General features: G+C 46.2%; 1 protein-coding gene and 1 long non-coding RNA gene across 4 annotated transcripts in view; one reads left to right on the forward strand and one right to left on the reverse strand.

The window, feature by feature from the left end:
- Positions 1–21090, reverse strand: part of PLCB1 (phospholipase C beta 1) — a 328677-nt gene that overhangs the window by 63584 nt on the left and 244003 nt on the right. For all 3 annotated transcript variants that reach the window (XM_066546016.1, XM_066546017.1, XM_066546018.1), the window contains exons 13-23: positions 19844–19928; positions 19184–19361; positions 13162–13232; positions 12527–12623; positions 8998–9082; positions 7782–7906; positions 7329–7483; positions 6087–6251; positions 5391–5490; positions 3304–3408; positions 2710–2819 (exon numbers count right to left, since the gene is read on the reverse strand). In XM_066546016.1, the coding sequence (XP_066402113.1) occupies positions 2710–2819; positions 3304–3408; positions 5391–5490; positions 6087–6251; positions 7329–7483; positions 7782–7906; positions 8998–9082; positions 12527–12623; positions 13162–13232; positions 19184–19361; positions 19844–19928 (1276 nt within the window). The remainder of the gene's footprint in view (positions 1–2709; positions 2820–3303; positions 3409–5390; positions 5491–6086; positions 6252–7328; positions 7484–7781; positions 7907–8997; positions 9083–12526; positions 12624–13161; positions 13233–19183; positions 19362–19843; positions 19929–21090) is intronic.
- Positions 1–21090, forward strand: part of LOC136554200 (uncharacterized) — a 60494-nt gene that overhangs the window by 6135 nt on the left and 33269 nt on the right. The window contains exon 2 of the long non-coding RNA XR_010783294.1: positions 17569–17828. This is a non-coding gene — a long non-coding RNA (uncharacterized lncRNA). The remainder of the gene's footprint in view (positions 1–17568; positions 17829–21090) is intronic.

Here is a 21090-nt window from a genome sequence, read left to right on the forward strand (position 1 = left end):
GATCCATACCCAGAGAGGGCAGAGAGATCCATACCCATAGAAGGTAGAGAGATCCATACCCATAGAAGGTAGAGAGATCCATACCCAGAGAGGGTAGAGAGATCCATACCCAGAGAAGGTAGAGAGATCCATACCCATAGAAGGTAGAGAGATCCATACCCAGAGAGGGTAGAGAGATCCATACCCAGAGAAGGTAGAGAGATCCATACCCATAGAAGGTAGAGAGATCCATACCCAGAGAGGATTCCATCTGGTCTATTCTTATTTCTACAGAGTAAAGGAGCTGCTTCAGGCTGGGATTAGCCCTTACCAAGGAATTCTCTGCAAATTCCTTTGGATTGCTCCTCCTGTCTGTAAAGGACACTTGGGCAGGGGAGGAGAGGGCAGCCTTCACTACCTGTATGCCCTGAGAGATTTACAGTGTGATCACTGAAAGGTACAAAAGTCCCACTGCAGGCTTTCCTTTCCCCAAAACCAGCTCTTCTCAGGCCAGGCTGGAAGGCAACAGCTGGCCAAGGAAAGTAAAGGCAGGAACTCCTGTCATACTCACAATGGGAACTTTGTAAATAAATCCAGAAAAGAGAACCTCAGTCAGTTCTTCAGCATTCTTTGTTTATGTGATTGCACTGACCACTAACAGACAAGGTCGTGTGAAGCCTGAAGAAAAGCTGATTTCTTGGTTTAAAACAATTCACTGCTGGGGAGCTTAGTTCACTGCTGTTCTGTGAGGAGCCTGTGGAACTTCCCACAGAGGTTGGGTTTAAATTTCTACACCAAGGAGAGGAGAGCAAAGCAAAAACCTCTGAGTTTTCCTCTGACAGCTGCTCAGGTCAGAAATGTGTGTGAGGGGAAGGAAAGAGGAGTGGGGAGCAGAACCTGTGCTGGGAGCCAGCTCAGCTTTGCACACCATCAGTTCCAGTGTGGAAGCCTGGCACTGGGAATGGGAATCCAGGTGCAATCAGGTGCTCATTGCTGGCAAACACACCTGGGTTTGTTCAGCTGTGCTGCCAGGGAATGTACTTGCAATTATGGATTGGTGTGATTGTTGTGGGCCAATAGAAGTGAAGAAAACAGACTGACAGATGAGGAAAATGTTATCATCACAGAACATGGTCAGGGAATTCAAGATTTCCAAGCACAGACCAAAATACCTTTCCCAAAAAGTGCCTTCAAAATAGAAGGTAACTGTGGTGACCTCAGATTGACAATTCCAGAGGCAGTTTTGTCCCTGTCCCTTGGTGCTGCAGCTAACTCAACCATTACACATTTTTAGCAAACAGACCACAATCACTACAGTTTTCTTTCACAAAATATTTCTGTGCTTCTCCAAAACAGCCTCCTTTATCCCATGAGCTTCCAAGCTCCTTGACAGTCATCCCTCCTTCTTCCATTTGCTGCAGAAGATACTCTATGACAAGAAGTTTTCTAACTAACAAATAAGCCTGTATATACCAGGAAAATCTGTAGTTTTTCAAAAGTAAAAATGACCTCTAAGGTATTTAAAGGATTCTGTTAAAAAAGGCTTTGCTATTAATATAGAATCTCATGTGTGGTGCGTCCTAGATAAATGTCTAAGATCCTATTGAGCATTTCAGTGTCCTCATTCAGCAGAGCTTGTGACACTGCACCCAGAGTGAAGGGCTGGCTACTGAATTGTAATGACTTTCCCTCATCTGGTCTGCTTTGGGAATGTATTCTTGGCTACAAAATCTAGTTCAGAGAGGGTTTGCACATCTGAGGATTGCAGAAGGCAGGCACCAGAGCAGAGGGCAGCTTAGGATTGAAAAGCATTTCTCTGCCTTAGCTGGAGACTGCTGAGAGCCTTTTGATCACTGGGTGTGCACAACACCTGGCCCAGCCACCTCTGGCAGACGAAGCTGATGTTCCCAAACACTGCTGGAAGCCCCAGTGACAGAGTCTGGAACAGAATGTTTGACCATGCAGAGTCCACCAGGAACCACAGCTGAACTCTCAGTTATTCTCAGAACAACCTCTGTGCATTTGGGTGCACAACACCTTCAATTATACAGCAAAAAGGTTCACAGCTTAGTCTGCAGGTAACCACACTTACCTAAAACTGGGGGTCCCACAGCTTTCAGCTACAATAGGCCTATTTATTTACTCCATGGTCTCCTCCCTTCTCATTTCTAACATCTATGAAGGGCTGAGCTCGAGGCCCCTTCCCAATGACTGCAGGATTACCCTGTGTCTCCTCAGGACATGTTTGCTCACAGAGGATCATGTGAGACATCATAATCTGAGATACACAAATGTTTCTCAGCAGAATGACCTCTCCAAAGACAGTCTGAAATTCCCTGCAATTTGTAGTATTTTCAGGAAGAACTCCTGACACAGAGCTGTCATTTTTTGCAAGGGGAACCAGCAGCACACTGGAAAACCAGGGGCATTGTCTCACAGAGATTTCAGGTGCTGCAGAGCAAAGCTGCGCAGCACACAAATAACACAAATAGCTCCTCCTGTGTCTCAGCTCAGAGCAGCAAGGTGCTCAGTGCACATCACACTGTTTTTAGTGACAGCACACCCCAGTGCAGAGCTGCTGTGTGGGGTGTCCTGTGCCCCAGCCCTCCTCAGGGTGACGTGTGTACAGGTGTTCTGTAATCAGGGATTTTCAGTGATTGCCTTCCTAAGCAAAGAAGGTGCTTTTAAACACCACAGCATGATCTCCAGAGGCTCAGAAGCCTCCCTTACCTCTTTCTTGACCTCCTCCTCATCTTCCAGAGTCAGTGCAGCCAGCTGCTTAGCTCTCTGCTCCATCAGGTTCACATATCTGATGGGGTTGGATAAGGCCTCAATCACATCTAGGAACAAGGCAAACACTTCAGTTTCAAAGCCCTGGTGCTGTGGCTCTGGCACCCAGGGTTTAAGGAAAAGGCACAACACCCTGAAGATGGTCCTTGCCTGGCATTTAAACCCACCCCTGTTCAGAGCCAATGCCAAAATCCAGTTCTCCCCCTGGAGCATGGCACTTGGCCCAGGGAACAATTGCATCCGCCTGTGTCCTGCATGCAAAGTTTCACTTGTGTTGCAGTGCCAAGTGCCTGGGCTGTTTCCTCCTTTGGAGGCTGCTGAAAATCAGAGCTGGCCCTCACCCTAAGCCTCAGGCAAGGTGCTGTAAACCAGGCCATCTCCTGGGAGTGAGGAGACACTGCTCCACCCAGTGCAGATCTCTGCTCACAGCACTGCCATCCCAGCCTGGCAAGTCCTCCAGAGCCCATGCACTTGGTGTTTCAATTAACCCCTCTATTCCCCAGCAAGAGAACTGCCTGGATAAGTCAGAGTCACCTGCATAAGTGTCAGGGACATAGTCCTTGACCTCGATGTACACAAAGAGGGCTGGCAGTGTCAGAGGCTGGTTCCTCTCATTCCTCAAGCAGATGTAGTGATAGCCTGCAAGGTAAGGAACAACCAGTTCACAGCATAAACCCCTCCACAGGCATTTCCAATGCTTCTCTGTTGTATTTGGTATTTAGAGTGTGGTGCCAACTGAGCAGGCAGCTCCAGGGACTGCTGGGAGGGGAAGGTTCACCTGAAGGGTTTCAGGGATAACTGTACAGACTGCTGGAAAGGCATCAGGAACTGCAGCTCAAAATTATACCTTCTGTTTATTCTTACATATGTGATTGATGCTAAAAATGGTAATTTATTTAAATTTTTCATGCATTCTGCTTTAGTACCTATGTCTGGATTTTTTTAGTTTAGTACATCTTGTTTAATTTTCAAAAGTGACCCTGGCATTACTCAGCAAAGTAAACTGAGATGTAACAGCCCATCCACATACATCATCTAATTTAAAAAATATACAAAATGGCATGATGGCCACAGTGTGCTGTCTGTATAAATCCTGTTGTGTGACCATCCTCAGGAATGCACCTGTAAAAAGAGAAATTCTGGACTGTTTTGAAAGCTGGCTGTCCCACCTTTGACTGAGCACCTTGTGGCACTGAGTGCCATGTCCAGCTTGGGAGCCACCCCTGTGAGGAGTGCCAGGACGCAAGGCAGGAGCAGGATGCATTTACCTGGGCAATCCTCACCTGGCTGATGTAAGCCACTCTCTCTCCAAGCAAAGGATAAATCCTTGCTTTGGGAACAGTGACAAGGCTGTACATTTATGTGACAGCAGGATACAACTTTCTCTCAGAAGAGAGAGAAATTAAATACTACAAAGGGTTCTCAGTTCTCTCAACCTCCTCCAAGTTTTCAGCAGGGACACAAACTGAGCCCAACAGGCTGCTCTCCATCACATGCCGTGAACTGAGGATTGCTGGAGCCAAAGCACAGAGAATGGGCCTGGGGGAACAGCTCTGCTAAGATTTCACTTGCCAGAAGAGGGGAATCCTTCCCACCCCCCTTCTCCTCTGCAGTCACTCACCTACCTTCCTCTGGCACTCAGCAGCTCCATCCATTCAGCCAGCAGAAAATACAGCTGGCATAACAAAGGTGTCAGCTGGACTGACAAACTAAGTTTGTTCATGAAAAAGGTGTGCAGATGATTCCTCAGGAGCAATTGGGCCGGCTGTCAGATGTGGGGACGTGTGAGTTTTGTGTTGGGTAAGGCACAGGGTGGATAGAGATGCTCTTCTTTTTGCAGGGAGCAAAGCTCATGGCCCATATGCTTGCCCTAATTCAGTTTCCTCCCCTGGCTGGAGAATCTGGCACTGAATGTGAGCACTTCCCTTGCTCAAAGTGCCAGTGTCACTGCCTCTTTCTGAAACAGGATCTCTAACAAGTCTCTGGCCTGGAAAATGGGGCCAGAGTTGTCACACAAAGTAACTTTCATTGAAGTGGCCACTAATTATAGTAGAAATAATGTGATATAGAAATAACGTGATATATGTGGCCACTAACTATAGCAGAAATAATGTGATATAGAAGAGGTCAATAATGATCTTTTTCTTTTAATTTTTAGCAATGGGGATGAAAGTAATTTTGGATTGATTTAAAGCTATTACAGAGATATAACAGCTGGCACACAGGTCAGTCTTTCATGTATGCAGCAGTTACATTGAGAGGAGCAGGTTTTACTTTCATTCCCAACCACGTCCCATTCTCACAAAGGTGACATCAAAATTGGCTCTTGCTGCTCTCTCTCCTCTTAAAAGTGTGCAATTGCACTTTTTAGCATAAACCTGTGAGCAAGAAATTGGAGTACTGGAGAGAAGGAAGTGCCAACTATGCCTCCAATGCTTTAATTCCATTGCTTTTCCTGGATGGTCCAAAATTTCCATTTCTGCTGAAATATGGCATTTTTGTTTTTCAAGTCCTCATGTGCTATGAGCTGCTGAGTGGCTGCTGATCTGGAGCAGCTGGGATTCTGCCTGGTTGTCTCTTTTCAGCACACAGTGTCTGTCTGGATGGGGAAAAGCCTTTACCTGGTCGGATTGCTGAGACTGGCAGGATCCGATGGCCAATGAATTTCCCTCCTTCCTCATACACTGCCAGCCTTAAACAGGCCAGGGAAGGCAAAACCACCTGCAAGGAAATATTACTGCATTGTTAAATTTCACCTCTGAATGATGCAGCTCCTTCCACAGGCTGCACAGAGCACATGCTAAAATTTATCTGGTCATAGGAAAGAAAAAACAAACAAACAAAAAAAACCCAATGAAAAAAGCTTCTCTGATTTATTTTCAACTTCTAAGAATAGTAGTCTCTGAGCAGAGGGCAGTCAGGCACGATCCTTAACTAAATACAGGAATGAAGTACACTAATTAGAAGTTCATTACAGAAGAAAAACGCCAGTGATGTTTCCAAACCTAAGCTCTGGCAGGCTGCCAAAGGAAAGCCATTCAGAAGGCCAAATTATTCAGGGAAAAGAGCCCTGCTGCAAGTACCAAGTGTCTGAACACCCTTGTGAGCTACACTTGCTGAGAGAAATCCAAAATAAACTGTTTTCCAAGCACCTGGACTGGGATATGCCCAACCAAGGTGCTCAGTGAGCAAAACCCAGAGGTTCTGTTCAAATACTGGCTGCAGGTATATTGCAAAGTGCAATAAAACATTCACACTGCATGGTGCCCAGTGTCTCCTGCCCACAATTCCTTTTGGGAAGCAAGGGTTACACCAACCTTCTTGAACACTATGGCTTCCTCCTCCCAGACTGGATTCACTGCATTGCCTTGAGAGGTCTTGGTCTTCAGAGCTTTCCTCCTGGTATCCACAGGCAGGCCAAACATGTCCACCTCCACATAGGTACCGACTTTTTTATCAGAAAGGAACTGGCCTGAAATGATCTAAAGCCAAAGGAGCACTGTCACAGATGGCTGTGGTGGACTAGGAAAGGAATGGCTGCAGAGCTCTCATTAATGATCAGTAGTGGGCATTTAAAATAGAACCGAAACAGCACTAAGCCCACAATAAACTGAAAATACTCCCAATATTTAACTGCAGACACAGCAAAACAGCTTGTGAGGCCTGGTTTCCTGTAACCCTGTGGTCCTGAATTCCCCTATGAGCAATAATGTGGTTGAGACCAGGCTGCTGCCCTTCCCTCAGCAGGAATACTCATTTGGATCTGCTCCTCAATCTGTATGCCCAGTTCCTGAGAACTCTTAGGTTCTATCTAGTCTCAACAAGAGGTTCAAACAATGCTTGAAGAAACAGAGGTTTAAATGGCAGAGATATTATATATGTGCTTTAAGCTGTGAGGGAGAAAACAATCTTTAAAGTTTGTGTTTTAATAAAGGCTTAGGAAGTTTATGGTTTTATAGCTGGAGAGATAAAAGTGAATTCACCAAGTGAATTTGTTCCCCTGTCACAGCCAATGCAATCTATCCCCTTGAACACTTATGCAGGTAATTCTTCATCTGCAGATTCCTGGCAGTCCCTGAACTTCATTAGAGGTCCTCCAAAAGGAACAAGGAAAACCAAGTTGGCAATGAATTGCAGCTGACATTTATGGTTCCACAGTTCTGCTGGAGAACTTGCAGAAAAGCAGAAAAATTTATTTATGCTGAGAGCGTGTAGTGTTCTAGCTATTCCAGTCCAACATCCCACTTCACAACAGCATGTTTTAAATCCAGCCCTTTGTTTCTAAAAACACAGCCAAACTGCTCCTAAATCCATACACCTCCCAGCTCTGTGATTCTGGAATTACTTCTATGGCAAAGAATACACACAATAAAAATATATTGATTTCTCCTACAATGCAAAATGCGAGGCAAAGTTTAAAAATTATATGTTGCTCCATGAAATTAAATTTATTTTATTAGCATAGTATAGTCATTTTTGAGGCCCCTGCACCACAGAAATATGAATATATCCATGCTCTGGCATTACCATGAGAGCACTTCCACCAGCTCCACCCATACCTTGACAGACAGAGTGTTGGCCACTATTCCATCCACTATTCCCTCAGTAAATGGATCAAAGTGCTTGTCTGGCCTTCTCATGAACTCTGGCTTTAACCTGTAGCCACTTTTGCCATTGTATTCATACATTCCCATGTTTATTTGCATAGACAAATCTGGATGTGAAAAAATATTGGAAAGAGTTATTTTATGGATAATAAATAATAAATAAATAAAATAATAATAAATTTGAAAAGCAGTAAAACTTTAAAAAATTACTGTAATTCTATCCTGACTGCAATAGAAACAGTACAAGCCTGGTTTAAATACTTCAATTAACAGCTTTAGAGTTTACTTTAATTCCTAGATAATTTTTGACAAATACAACCTTTCCTACCTATAAATCAGCAAGTCTATGGTAGAAATGGACATGTACAGCTCCCCAAAGGCAGAGAACAGCAGGCCTTGACTTACCCACAGTTTGGAAGTTGAGGGCCACCATCTGGCAGCCAGCATTCCAGAAGACTTGGGGCATGTAGTTGGAAGAGTCCACCCGTGTTCCCTTGGGGTAAATCCTGCTCAGCTGCATCTTGTTGTACCTGATCAGGGAGGAGTTAAGGTGCACAGCACGTGACAAGAATCACCTGGCAGGTGAGAAGGGCAGCTGCAGGGTTAAATTAAACACAGGTGCTTCTTTACAGAATGGCCATGGGTTCCTTGTTGGATTTCTGCAAGCATCATTCTTCCAGGTGTGCACAGTTTTGTAGGAGATATGATAAATATGGGGCAGTTAAAGGTGCTGCTGTTCCTGCATGGAGTACTCAGAACAAGCAAGGAAAGAGCACAGGCAGGTGCATTGGGAAGATCACACTCATAAAATTCCATTTATCTTTACATTGCTACTTTGGGATTTCCCTGGGATTGCATTTCCAGAGGCCAGCTGCTTGTAAACAGTGAATCTTGCCCTGGAGCAGGGAGAGGTGTTCAGTGAAAAAGTGGTTTTCTGCAATGGGATTAGAATTGGCCTCTACATGGACAGAAATGACAAGTGTACACATCTTCTGGCTGAGTCTCCAAATCTCTGAGATGAGGATGTGCTGCAGGCAATCCTTGGAAGGAGCTCTCCCCATTCATCTCCTTTGAGGCACTGCTTTATCTGTTTATCTATTTTACTTCATCCATTTGCAACTGCAGCCATGAGGAGAGATACTGAGAAACATCAAAAGGTCTATTCATCAGAATGTTCCTTAGCTTTTCTTTAGAAGCTATAAAAATCAAAAAAACCAAGAAATTGTGTGCCAATAAATCAGTAGAGGTATGATGGCAAAGTGAACATTCTCATGTGACTTTGCAAAGAAGTCATTTTGACAATTTGCTCACCATAACTCTCACCACTCCATATAGGATGATAAATTTAACAATCAGAATTAGGTCTTCAATATGTCATTTATGCCTATTCCCTCTAGTCCTAGCCCACAGCACGAGGACTCATGCCAGTTTTTAAATTAGCTCATCAGAACTCAGGCCAATTAATTCATTTAGAAATCTTTAGAAAGAATAAAATCTAATCTACAAATTTCATTTGGGTTCCCTATTTCCCCAGCTCCTGTCTCTGAATTCCAATAAAGCTCTGTAGCAGATCTCAGATATAGAAGGACTTAGGAAGCCACTTTGTGAGAGTCAAGGATACTCCACAAATTCCACAGGAGACTTTGTAAGCTGCTCAAGCCCTTTGGTTTCCACGAAGGAAGACATTTCAAAGCTTTTGTTGCGTTCTGCAGGTTGAGAGGGGAGATAAAACCAGGGATAGAAGAGGTTAGAGCACAAACTGGTGTGGTTTAGTGCCAGTCCCTTCACCCCAGCTACAGCTCAGCAGCTCTTTTCACCTGGTTGATGGCTGTGCTGCCAGCAGCGCCCTTGCTCTGCAGCCAAGGGCAGGGCTGAGGCTGCACCAGCTGCAGGCAGCAGTGGGGCAAAGCACCCTGTGGGCTTTGAGAGGGTGAGCCCAGAGATGCCATCTGTGGCACAGGGGCTGCAGCACTTGCTGTGGGCACTGCTGGACCTCTGCCCTGTCTCTGCAGGCTGATGTGAGGCTGGGAGCCACCTGGAGTAGGAGCTGATGTCCATGTCAGGTTAAAGGGAGCAGAGCAGTGGCTCTTGGTGCAGCAGGGGCAAGGTCAGAGCTGTCCAAGCCACCAAACACCACTATCCAACCATTCCTGAAGGTGCACTCCTGTGCCACAGCAGGGATTCAGACCTGATCCCCAACTGATTTCAGGCTTTTATGATCTCTTTCATTTGGTTAAACTATCTGATCTGCCAGTGGTGAGCAGCTCCTCCTCCACGCCTGAGCTGGTAGGAACAAACATGAATTTGTGCAGTGCTTGTCACCCACCTTAGCCTGATGTGGGCACAGCCTCTTAATGCACCCAGGCACCAGCATGCAGCAGAGCCCAAGTCAAGACCCTGCTAGCTTCAGAACCTTCCCTTGTGTGCAGAGGAAAGGTTTTCTGTGAACCAACACTTCCCACTCCATCCCAGCCAGCCCTGTGGCTGCCTAGCAGGGCCACTGGAGTTCAATCCATTAACTCAGCTCTGATCTGTTTAAAAATGAGAGGATCAGTGCCTGTGTTGGAGCAAGACCTCTCCAGCCTCACCATTTTACTGCAAACAACCAGAAAGGCAGAGAGAAGGTTTAGAAATGGCTGTAAGAGTGCTGCAGCAATCCAGGGACAGGCAGCAGCAGGGCTGGCCAGCTCCCAGAGCCAAACTGCAGGGGAGGGACAAAGCTGAGCAAAAGCTCTGAGAGCAGGACACAAACAGGTGGGCACTGTCCTCCTAGGGAGCCACAAAGGAAGCAGTGCATCCAAGGAAATTGTGAGAGGAAAATGTGCTGCCAGCCTGGGAGCTACAAACCCTTCTCAGCCTAGGCTGGAGAGTCAGAGGATGAACATGGGTTTCCAAAAGTAATTCTCTGCCTCTAGGAGAGCTGGGACTCACCCTTGATGGTGGTCCCTATTTCTAATCAGCAGCCATCATGCTACTGCTATTATTCACAGCTGTTATCTCCTAATGGTGAAAAATTCCCATTATTCCCTGCAGGCTACTCTCCTACCACTCCCTCTTCCTTTGTAGCACACAATATCCTCTCCTTCTCCAGCTGGCTCACCTCCATCTCAGCTTCTCATAAAGGCATTGAGATTATTGTTATTCCAGCCACCCCCTACTGATGGCATAGCACCAGCAACACACATGTACTGGTTTTATCCTATTTAGAATGAAGGTGCTACAATTTCTGGTAGCAATAAACTCTTCTTTCTAGAATTTCTGGTAGCAATAAACTCTTCTTTTCCCAGCCTTGTCTTTAAGTAGAGCATTTGTAGGAAACCAGAGCTGGTAGCTGTTAAAGGATTTGGTTACCAACTGTCCAGAGCTTAATCAGACCTGTAATTAAAATCAGAACAATTATTTCCTTGTAGTATCTGGAGAGGATTAAGGGACCTGCCCTTTGAAGAAAAGCCTGTGCAGGAGAGACATTTCTCTCTTGTGATACATTACACTGTGCTATCTTATCAGGAGCAAATTACTGCAGAGTGAACAAATAACTCATTGAAAACTGTCTGAAAAACATGGGAAAATGCACTTACAGCTACTTGCTGCCAAAGAACAGGGAACCTTTCTAGTGAGGGCAACCAGGGCACTGGTACAGATCCACTGCTGTTCAATATTGCTGTTACCAGCTTGGATGCAAGACCAGAAAATGCGCTTTTAAAATGTGTGAATGACAGAAGCAGTGAGGTACTGTTGTCAACACAGAGGTCTGGATCACAAATCCAAAGAAACTCTGAATAAAATGTAATAAATTAGCAAAGTGCTGTAATATTGAAAGTATAAAACTGTATAAAAGACAAGTATGGATCTCTACACTTAAGAGCGTGAGGCCCAGTGAAGAAAAGTAAAATTTTTGGGAAACAGCTGGATAGATAGCAAACTGAAAAGCAATCCTCATTTAATCTCTTCTTCATTCAGCTCATTTAATGAAGACCCAGCAGTGAGTCCAGGCCAACACCAAGACCAGAACACCCAAGTTGTTCTTTAGCCAGCCAGCAACATTTAGCACCTAGGGCCATATTTATCACACAATGATTTTTTGGACACAAACACAAAAAATTTAATTCCTTAACAATAGGAAAACTCTATTATTGATCAAAGATCACATCAGGACTTAGGAGAAAAATCTTAGGACAGCAGCAGATCTTTACAAAAAGCAAAACTCAGGCAAAGGCATGTGAACAGAAAAAAAAAGCCCTACATGAGACAATTCTCTAACAGCTGCATCAAGTTGTAGTGCTAGGATTCACATGGCTTCCTTTCCAGAAGGCACATCTCCTTCCCACTGTGCTCTTGTAACTCTCATTAGAGCTGGAGGAGATTATCAACACCCCAAGGCCACTGCTGCAGGGAACAAGCACAGCTCCCTGCACGGGGCTGGGACTGCTCGTGTGTGGCATCTGTATAAATACCCACACACCAATGAGCGTTGGGAACTTCCCACGTGTTCGTTATTCATCACAGCAAATGCCACATCTCGGACAGAGACAGGGATTTAGGCAACAATTACCTGTCCTCTGCCAAGGACACCACAAATCCAGAATAAATTAAAATGCTGTGCACTTCTTTAACTAAAAAGCTCCAAAAGCACATTACACCTGTCAAAACAAAGTGAGAAAGGGCAGGCAGACAGTGGGGGGGTGTGCATCAAGGAAGGCAGAGATGCTGCAGTGTTTACTGAGGATGCCACTGAGTGCATTCCAGCAGGGGGTGAAATGACGGCCCCTCCTTTACAACACACAGGGGCAGGAAAGTGAATTTGCACGTGGGGAAGGGCAGACTCTCAATCTTCTATAGAAGTATTGGAGGCAAAAAGAAGTAGGAATATTTATGACCACCTTTCTCAAACTGTTTCAGGCATGGACAACAAAGACAATGCAAGCACATAACTTTCAAAACTGTTTTTGAAATGTCAGCATGTTTACTGTTGATGAAGTTGGATATTTAGACTAAAAGAGGTTTCAAAACACAAATGGATTTATTTGGCTGGATACCAAGGGAACATTTTCTGTCTGTGTTCCTGTATCTAACTGAGAGGAAGCCAAGCAGCATTTATGCAGAACTCTGCCAAACACTTGCCAGGTAATTTTAAGATGTTTCTTACTTACTTTTTGATACTTCAAATGACTCAAACTTCACAGGCTGAATGTAGTTTACCAGGTTAGACATCTCTTCAGTGGCCATAGCCTCACTTCCAGCAGTACCCTAGGGAAGAGAAGGGAAAATGCTGCAGTTGGGTCTGTACATCAGAAGCCACAAATGCCAAAGCCCAGTTTTCTATCAACTGTGGTGCCTTTCACTGCCCCTGGCTAAGGAAGGCAATGCTTCATGTAGGGAATGCCCCATGGGACAGAGCAAGGTGGGCTGAAGGATGTAAATGTTTACTATTCCATCTTTTCACGTGGCTCCCAGGGAAGGGACAGCATTGCCTCCACCCCTGCACAGGGCTGGGCACATGCATTAGTGCTCCTGGATAAATAATGAACCTCTCAGGTTTTGATGGCAGGTTTTTCACCCAACAATGCTAAAAGGCAGCTGTCTCAAAGAGATCTGCTGTGGTGCTGTTTGTTCTTCATCTTGAGAAAACAAAAGCATAGAAAAAGCAAAGACATGCTTCCAACCCGACCAACAACCAAGCTGGGGAAGCTGGTGCTGGTGCTCTGCCTGCCTTCCTCCACTGGATGGCAGCTCCAGTCCTGCTAACAATCACCAACACAATCCCCAACCTCATCCCCGCCCTTACTTCATCCATCGACGACTTCTTACAGTCGTCATCGTAGTCATCATCGTCGTCGCTCTCCATATCTGCTTCTCCTGCAAAGTTCCAAGCAGAAGATGAAGCCTGGCTGAGGCAGCAGGGACAAGGAGCAGTGACAAAGCCAGGGAGGACGTGCAAGCAGCCCTGCCTGGAGCAGCCTGTGCTGTGCATGTGCTTCTTGTCCCAGCAGCACCAAAGCCAGCCCTGCTCCCGAGGGACTCATCCATCCTGAGCACGGAGTTCAGTTCTTATTGCCCAAGCAGCAGGAACCCTTGCTCTGCAGCTGCCCGATGCTCTTTCTTTGGCAAGCAGCACTGAGAGGGGAGTGCAGTGCGCTCAGTGTGTGGGGAGGGTTTCAGACTGCCCTGAGATATTCCCCGGGGTTTGGAGGTGTGAGTCCAACCTGCAGGGTCCATGCAGGGCTCCAGGAGTGCCCCAGCCCCTCTGGGGAGCTGCAGCCTGCGCAGGGTGAGGAAACCACCACGAGAATCCACGGGTCCTGCTGTGCTGTGCTACCAAGGGCTGCTCAGCAGCACCCACCTGTGCTGGGCACGCAGAGCCCTGCCCCGAGGCTGGCAGGGCCTGGCACAGCAGCCACAGGGCAGCAGCGCCAGCAGCTCCCCGCAGGGCTCTGGAGCAGAGCTGAGCTGTGCCAGCTGAGGGCACTGCAGACCCAGCAATGGCAGGAGTGCCAAGGCTCATCCTGTCCCGGAGAGCTCAAACAGAGCACATCCATTGCCTCATCCCAATTCCAGAGCACTCCCCAAACTTCCACGGGCAAGGTGAGAATTCTGTAATGCTAATTAACAAAGGTCTCCCCTCGCCTTCAAAGTGTTTTGATTGGCTGCATCAGAAATTAAATCACTGAGGAAAATCAAGTTTATCTTTGCCTTTAGAAACTCCTCCTGTGGGCCTGGCTGTCATAAAGTGTACCTGTGCATCTTAAGGCTCTGGAAAGGAACATTTACTTATCCTGCAGTCACCTACCCACACCTGTAAGAGTGACAGCTCTCCCTGAAGACTTCACTCCACAAATCTTCCAGCACAAAAATCTAACTACTGTGCAGCATTCCCAAATTCTCCAGAGAATGGCAATGCAGTCTCAGCTCCTCCTGTCGGTCTGGGGCTGAATCCCAAGCCCTGAGTCAATAAAGAGGCTCCTCTTTGCTCCAGTGTGGCCCAGGGGGCCCCTCCTGAGCACAGGGAGCACACATGAGTGTGCCTTGCACAACCCAGGGATGCCTACCCAGCCTGCACTTCCTTCCAGGGGCAGATGTTGAAATGTCAGGCTTTTATTCACCAACACTTCTTCCTGAATGTTTCATTGAGGAAAATAACATGATTGCTCAACAGGCCCAGGGGATGGCTCTGGGAGCCTCAGCACAATGCAGAGAGCCAGGCAAGCTCTCCCAGGATTGTCACTGACAATCTTTGCATGGGGAGCTCTCAATTGATTTAACCAGGCTGGCAAAAGAACCCCAGAAGGGGGAGGTGGGCAGGTTTTGGCCAGCTTGCACCTCTGAGGCCAGAGGTACATGACAGCCTGTTCCTGCTGCAAGTGTCCAGGGAGGAAAGTACACAGTGCATGGTTGGTTTGTTTAAAAACATTTAACACAAACACTCCCAAGGAGATCCAATCTCTTTTTCAAGTTCTGCATCAGACAGCAAAACCAGGGCAAGTAACACACAGGAGTCCCAGCATGGACCCAAAGCAGAGTTTGAGGAGCTGTGGTACCCTGCACTGCCTTGCCCCAGCATGGACCCAAAGGAGAGTTTGAGGAGCTGTGGTACCCTGCACTGCCTTGCCCCAGCATGGACCCAAAGCAGAGTTTGAGGAGCTGTGGTACCCTGCACTGCCTTGCCCCAGCATGGACCCAAAGCAGAGTTTGAGGAGCTGTGGTACCCTGCACTGCCTTGCCCCAGCATGCCAAAAGGAGAGTTTGAGGAGCTGTGGTACCCTGCACTGCCTTGCCCCAGCATGCCAAAAGGAGAGTTTGAGGAGCTGTGGAACCCTGCACTGCCTTGCCCCAGCATGGACCCAAAGCAGAGTTTAAGGAGCTGTGGTACCCTGCACTGCCTTGCCCCAGCATGGACCCAAAGGAGAGTTTGAGGAGCTGTGGTACCCTGCACTGCCTTGCCCCAGCATGGACACAGGAGGAGAGTTTGAGGAGCTGTGGTACCCTGCACTGCCTTGCCCCAGCATGCCTAAAGGAGAGTTTAGTTTGAGGAGCTATGGTACACCTGCAGTGAGTGCCTTGCCCCAGCAGCACAGCCCTGTGCTCACAGCCAGCCCTCTCTCCCTGACACATGGCAGGGACACAAAGCCACCCTGAGGCTGTCCAAGGGACAATCAGCTGTAATACCATCATTACTGGCTGCATTTAGAGGGGACTGCAAACCCAGCTCAGCACAGGACCTCTCCAGTGCTCCCTGGCACACAAATGCACTGAAAATAGGGTCCTTCTCCAAGGAAGCCAAACAAAAGCCTGCCCATGGACAGAGGCAGCCAGAAGAATATCAAGAAATTAGAGAATACAGCTTAAAACACAGGTACTGCCAATCCTCACAGGCAGAAGGGCACAGGAAACTCTGAGGAGAGCCTGAAGGATCTTTCCAAGGAGCTGTCCCTGCTGAGTGGGGCAGTGTGGAGGAGACATAAAAGAAACAAGGAGTGGGCAAAGGAGGCTGAGCCCCAGCTGAAGGGTGGAGGGGCTCAACACAGCAATACTGACTGGAGGATGAGCAGGAGAGCTGGGAATGAGAAGCCAAATCCTTGGCTTGAGGAAGCACTGTGCTAAACATTATCCATTCTCATCATCCTGACAGAGACTGGCAGCCCAGTAAAACCAAAGTCTAGACAGTGCTTGAAATTCAGAGGAATCTGGTAATCTGCTTTCTCAGAGCCTTTCAAACAATGGCCAGGATGAATTATGAATGTGGCTCTTGCTGGTGCAGCTTGTTAACTCTGCAACATTTAGGCAGCCACCAGCATCCCAGGGGGCAATCACCTTTTGGGTTTTTCCACTGTACCTCAGCACTGGCTGATTTTTAAAAAGGGAAAAATGAACTTTATTCAGTTTGATAAACAATTTTGCTTTGTAACAATGGGCTGGCATCAGCAGCAGTTCCATCCACTGAGCCCAAAACCTTGTATCCAGTTTTCCATTTAGGCATCATGAAACCATGGGGCCAATTCTGCCCTGTCTTCCATGAGTCCTTCCTTGCAGCACCCACTGTTCTGACAAAACCATCATCCTACCACTGAGAAACAAGTAATCTGTTTACTTAGCAGTATTTAAATGCTGCTCCATCAGGAAGCTTTAGCTCCTTTCAGTATGGGCCTGCTTTTGGTGAAATCTTGCAGAACTGCCACTGCTCCTTCTGCACCGTGACAGAACTTCTTTGGAAATCTTGTTTGCTTACCTCTGTCCATTGTGCAGGAGCAGGCAGGTCTAAGAGGCTTCTTTACCAAAATTGCAATCTATCTCACAAGGGTTATCTCAGAAATTCTTCTTCTGCTTTGTCAGCTTTGCTCTACTTTTAGGAAAAGTTTTTTCCACTGACATGTATTGAAGTCACTTCCTACATCAGTTTTATGGGCATCCTACAAAGCTCAGAATTCTTTCTTTAATTACTGCTGCTATTTCACCAGCACTACACTTTTATATGGTCTTGTAACACATCAAAAACAAGGGTTTACTTGAGTTTAAATCTGACCTCAAGCAGTGTAAGACACAGAGAATCTTGATATCATCCAGTATGAATTACCACTTTGCTTTGCACTGCTGTGAAAAAAACTCATTTAGAATCTCCAGAAGGCCAAATCAGCACAACTTTCTCCTGGAGATCAGCAGCAATTCTGACAGGAGCTATACAACCCAACAGAGTACTTTGAGTAATATGTCCAAGCTGCTAAATGTCAGGATTATATTAAGGCTGGAGCACTGAAACACTTAACGTTGGGAAATGTTAAGAATCAGGCTTCTGATTAATTGCATTACTCCAGAAAGAGATTGGTGTTGGGTGCAGAGGAGCACAAGGCTTGCAGAGCTCCAGGATGCCACATTGCCAATATGGGGATGTGAGAAGAAGGGTGGCATGGGCACTCTTGGGCTCTGCCCTATGGAAACTCTTCACTACCACAATGTTCTTATAAAACAGGGAATAATTTTTTTAACTGTCCACAGACAGAAAAACTGGCACCTGACTTACAGAACTACTGCATCCTCATAGCTGTAGTCTCTAGAGCTCTGAATACTTAAAAATTCAAAGCACTCTAGAAAAATGACATTCTGGGTGTTCCTCATCACTCATCCCTGGAGTGTTCTTAAGTTCTGTCAGATTTGTCTGTCCTCAGCTAGAATTGCTTTAATGATATTGCACTTCCCACAGGTACCATTCAGATAAATTCACTGCTGTTTGTCGGCCTGGATACCCCCACAGAAACTCACTGAGGATGCTCTAGCTAGGATCAAGTGCTGAATGACAGAGAGAGGAAAAATATTGACTAATTGCACTCTCAGAAAGAGGCACAAGTGCTAAAGGAGAAGCAGAGGCTGACACAAGGACTACAAGCAATGTGTTTTGGCAGTCACGGATGAACCAAGTGACCACAGCAATTCTGCAGCCTCAGTTCCAGCATTTTCTAATTTGTAAGTGCTCATCTTCATAATCAGAAGCTGTTCCAGAGGTGATACAGGCATACTAGTCACAGTTAATTTGTAAAATTACACACCCTGTTATGGGATTGACCCTTCTGCCTGGCATCATCATCATCATCATCATCTTTATTCACAGCCTGGGCTTTTCCCAGGACAGCTCCTGGAGAGGCTCCTGAAGGGCAGAGCTGAGGCCTCAGTGCAGGCCAGGCCCTCAGAAAGCCAAGGCTGTGTTCCCTGCCACTGTCCTCACCCTGGGCTGCTCACAGAAACGGAGAGCTGGGAATGCAGGGCAGATTTCAAAGGCTGCAGAGGAGGCAGATGGAACACACACCTATTTTTCTCCTGCTTGGGATTTGTCAAAAGCAAATCAAGAAAATAGTATTAAGTCATCCCTGACACAGGGATGAATCTTGCTTTGAAATCCAAAGCATACTCCAAAGCATGCCCTTTTTATAGTTTCTTAAAAACAACAGCTGAAAACTCTTTTTTGCTGCTAATAGGACAAACAATGTTATCCACAAATGAAGCAGGATTTCTTTCTCGTTAATTCAGCTTGGGGCAAACTGCCAGCAGGAAAATTTTCAGCTCAGTTAATCAGAGTTCAGAAAAAACTACAAACAATGGGGAAAGTTTTTAAATGGCAAATGGCAATGAACTGATATTTCAGCAGAGCTTTCAATTTACTCTGTGAGTTTTCTACTGCTGGGGCATAAAAATATCTGTGCTTATAAGAACACAAAATTTCAGTCTTGATAGGAGAAGAAATTCCAGTGCAGGGAACAGACACTGGGCTGGGAATCAGGACATAGAGACTTCATTATTTCTGCCTGTTTCCATCTCTGGAAGAGAAGAACATCTCATAGCACTTTAAACAGAGGTCCATGACATGCAGGACATCAGCAGGCTGAGCCTTCCCTGCCTGGGGAAAGGGATCTCATCCCTTTATCCTAAACCCTGATGCACTGCAGACACCCTGCACGTTCTGGGGAACGGGTTCTGTCTGAAAGGGCACCAAATAATGGCAGGCACAGCCCAGAGGCAACAAGGAAAGGAAAACATTTCTATTTGCTATTGGGCTTGGGCACACAGGAAAGGCAGCCAAGGGTGGAGGAGCTGGCAGCTGCCTGTCCTTAATAAGCAGTGCAGGGAAATGTTAGCACACATCAGTGAGCCTGGGTCAGTCCATGAGAACTCTCACAGAACAGACTCCAGGATCAAAGACACTTCAGTGGTGGTTCCTGCTGAGCAATCCACACTGCTGCACCTTTCCCTTGCTGCAGCACTGCAAATGGATGGCATTGCATTTGTGCTGGAGGGAGCAGAGCACCAGGAGAGCCAAGTCCTACCTGCTCCAGGGGAGGAAGGCTCAAACATACTGGATGTGTCACTGCAAGTGTTGGAAGCTTGCTCCGACAGCTTCTTCTTTGCACTCCCATCTGCTGACTTGTGAGACTTCTTCTTATTCTTCACCAGGATTTTGTACATTAGATCCATAGGGCTTGGGAGAGGAACCCCAGCCTCCAGCTTGCAGGAAAAAGAGGAGAGATTTGTTAGAGCAGCAGAAGAAACAGGCTCATGGCAGTTTCTTAGGGAGCATGTGGTACAGGACACTTCTGTAAGCTCTCTAAGTCCTGTTAAAATGAAATGGATTTTGCACAAGAGGCAATGTCAACATTCAATGAAACAGGGCTACTGAGGGCACTTAAGAAGAAAAATGGTTTATGAAGTGTCTGCAGTAATAACCAAAATAAGTATTAGCTCAGATATGAGAGTCTAGGTTTTAAATCTAGGTTTTAAAATGGCAGCTATGAGGATCAATTGCATTGGAAAGATCACAATTCACTCTATCAGGGCAATCTCTGCACCACAAATGATGCTTAAGTCACCAACAGCTCACAATTCCCTCCTTTAGAGTGAGAGGCCTCATATGAGGAGTGAGGCAGGACTGAGACACCCCAGGAAACATCCCCAGCCATTTGTGATGTGCTAACACCAAGGCACCTTACCGGGTACTTCTCCAAGGGATCCATGAGCAGGGCATCTCCAAATATCAATCTGCAGTACTCTGCCATTTTTGCCTGCTGTTTAGGGCTGAAGGGAAGAAAAGAAAGAAAGCAATGAGTCCTACTAACGCTCCAGAGTGACAGCAGCAGTAATGGAGCACCTAATAGCCCCAAACTAGATATAATTTCCTGATCCAATAGCTGTGAATTTGTCACTGAGACCTACATATATCATGCAATTATTCCAATTCCTCTGATGGAGTTTATCAAAGGGAACACACACAATGTCAAGGCATAAGTCAATGGAATAACAGTGAAACAACCATAACATGAATTTGCCTCTTTTAGGCAATACTTTTATTCAAAACTGAAGTATTTTCTCCCTCATGTTACTTTATACACATGCCTGGCATTTTTCTTGCACTGCAGCAGTTCTCACAACATCCTCTGCAAGTATCCTGAACCTCAGCAAACTCCACCTGTAACCAATTCTCCCACAGTGCAACCAAAGATGAAGCAATTCCTGCATGCCAGTGATGGGAGTTCTAGGACTGAAGGTAGGTTTTACAGCTCAGAAACATTACTCCAATCTTCTCAAAATGCAGCTCAGTACCACAGTCACTCTCTAATTTTAGAAAGCTGAGGATTTTTGTTACATGTGCCTGTTTAAAATGCGTGGCATCTGAGCCGAGGCATCTTTCAAAGTTTCCTTTTTTGACACTCTGCTGGGAAGCCTCGATTAAAGGACAGGTTTACATGGCTTAATATAACTTCCTCAGCTCCTGCTAATTAGGATCTGCATGTCATGGAAGAGACAGGGATGCTGTAAGCTGGTATGTTACCATGGAGCTACTCCTCATGACAAACTAGAGATGGGTATAGAGGAAAAAAGAAAAAAAAAAAGCTCATTTTTCTCTTGCAAAGCAGGAGTTCAGCCCTGGCTGTGCCCAGCTGGTCAGTGGTTACCAACTCCCAGGGTCAGCATGGCCAAACCAGAGCTGAGAAAAAGGCTGGGTGGCCAAATGACATTTCAATCAGAAAATGTGATTTCCCTGGGATCAGCATCCTGGCTGCCCCTGGAAGCAGAGAGGAGGTGAAGCACTCATTAGCTCAGTCACTGACAAAAAATACTGCCAGGAGGCTTTAAATTATTCCCCAAGGCAAGAGCTGCACGCAGTTTAAATCCCAACAGCATTTCACAAATGCTGTGTTTTGCATGCAGCCAACTCTGCACTAAAAGAAGCTAAAAG

Source organism: Molothrus aeneus, chromosome 3 (assembly GCF_037042795.1).
Source record: "Molothrus aeneus isolate 106 chromosome 3, BPBGC_Maene_1.0, whole genome shotgun sequence".
NCBI classification, from domain to species: Eukaryota; Metazoa; Chordata; class Aves; order Passeriformes; family Icteridae; genus Molothrus; species Molothrus aeneus.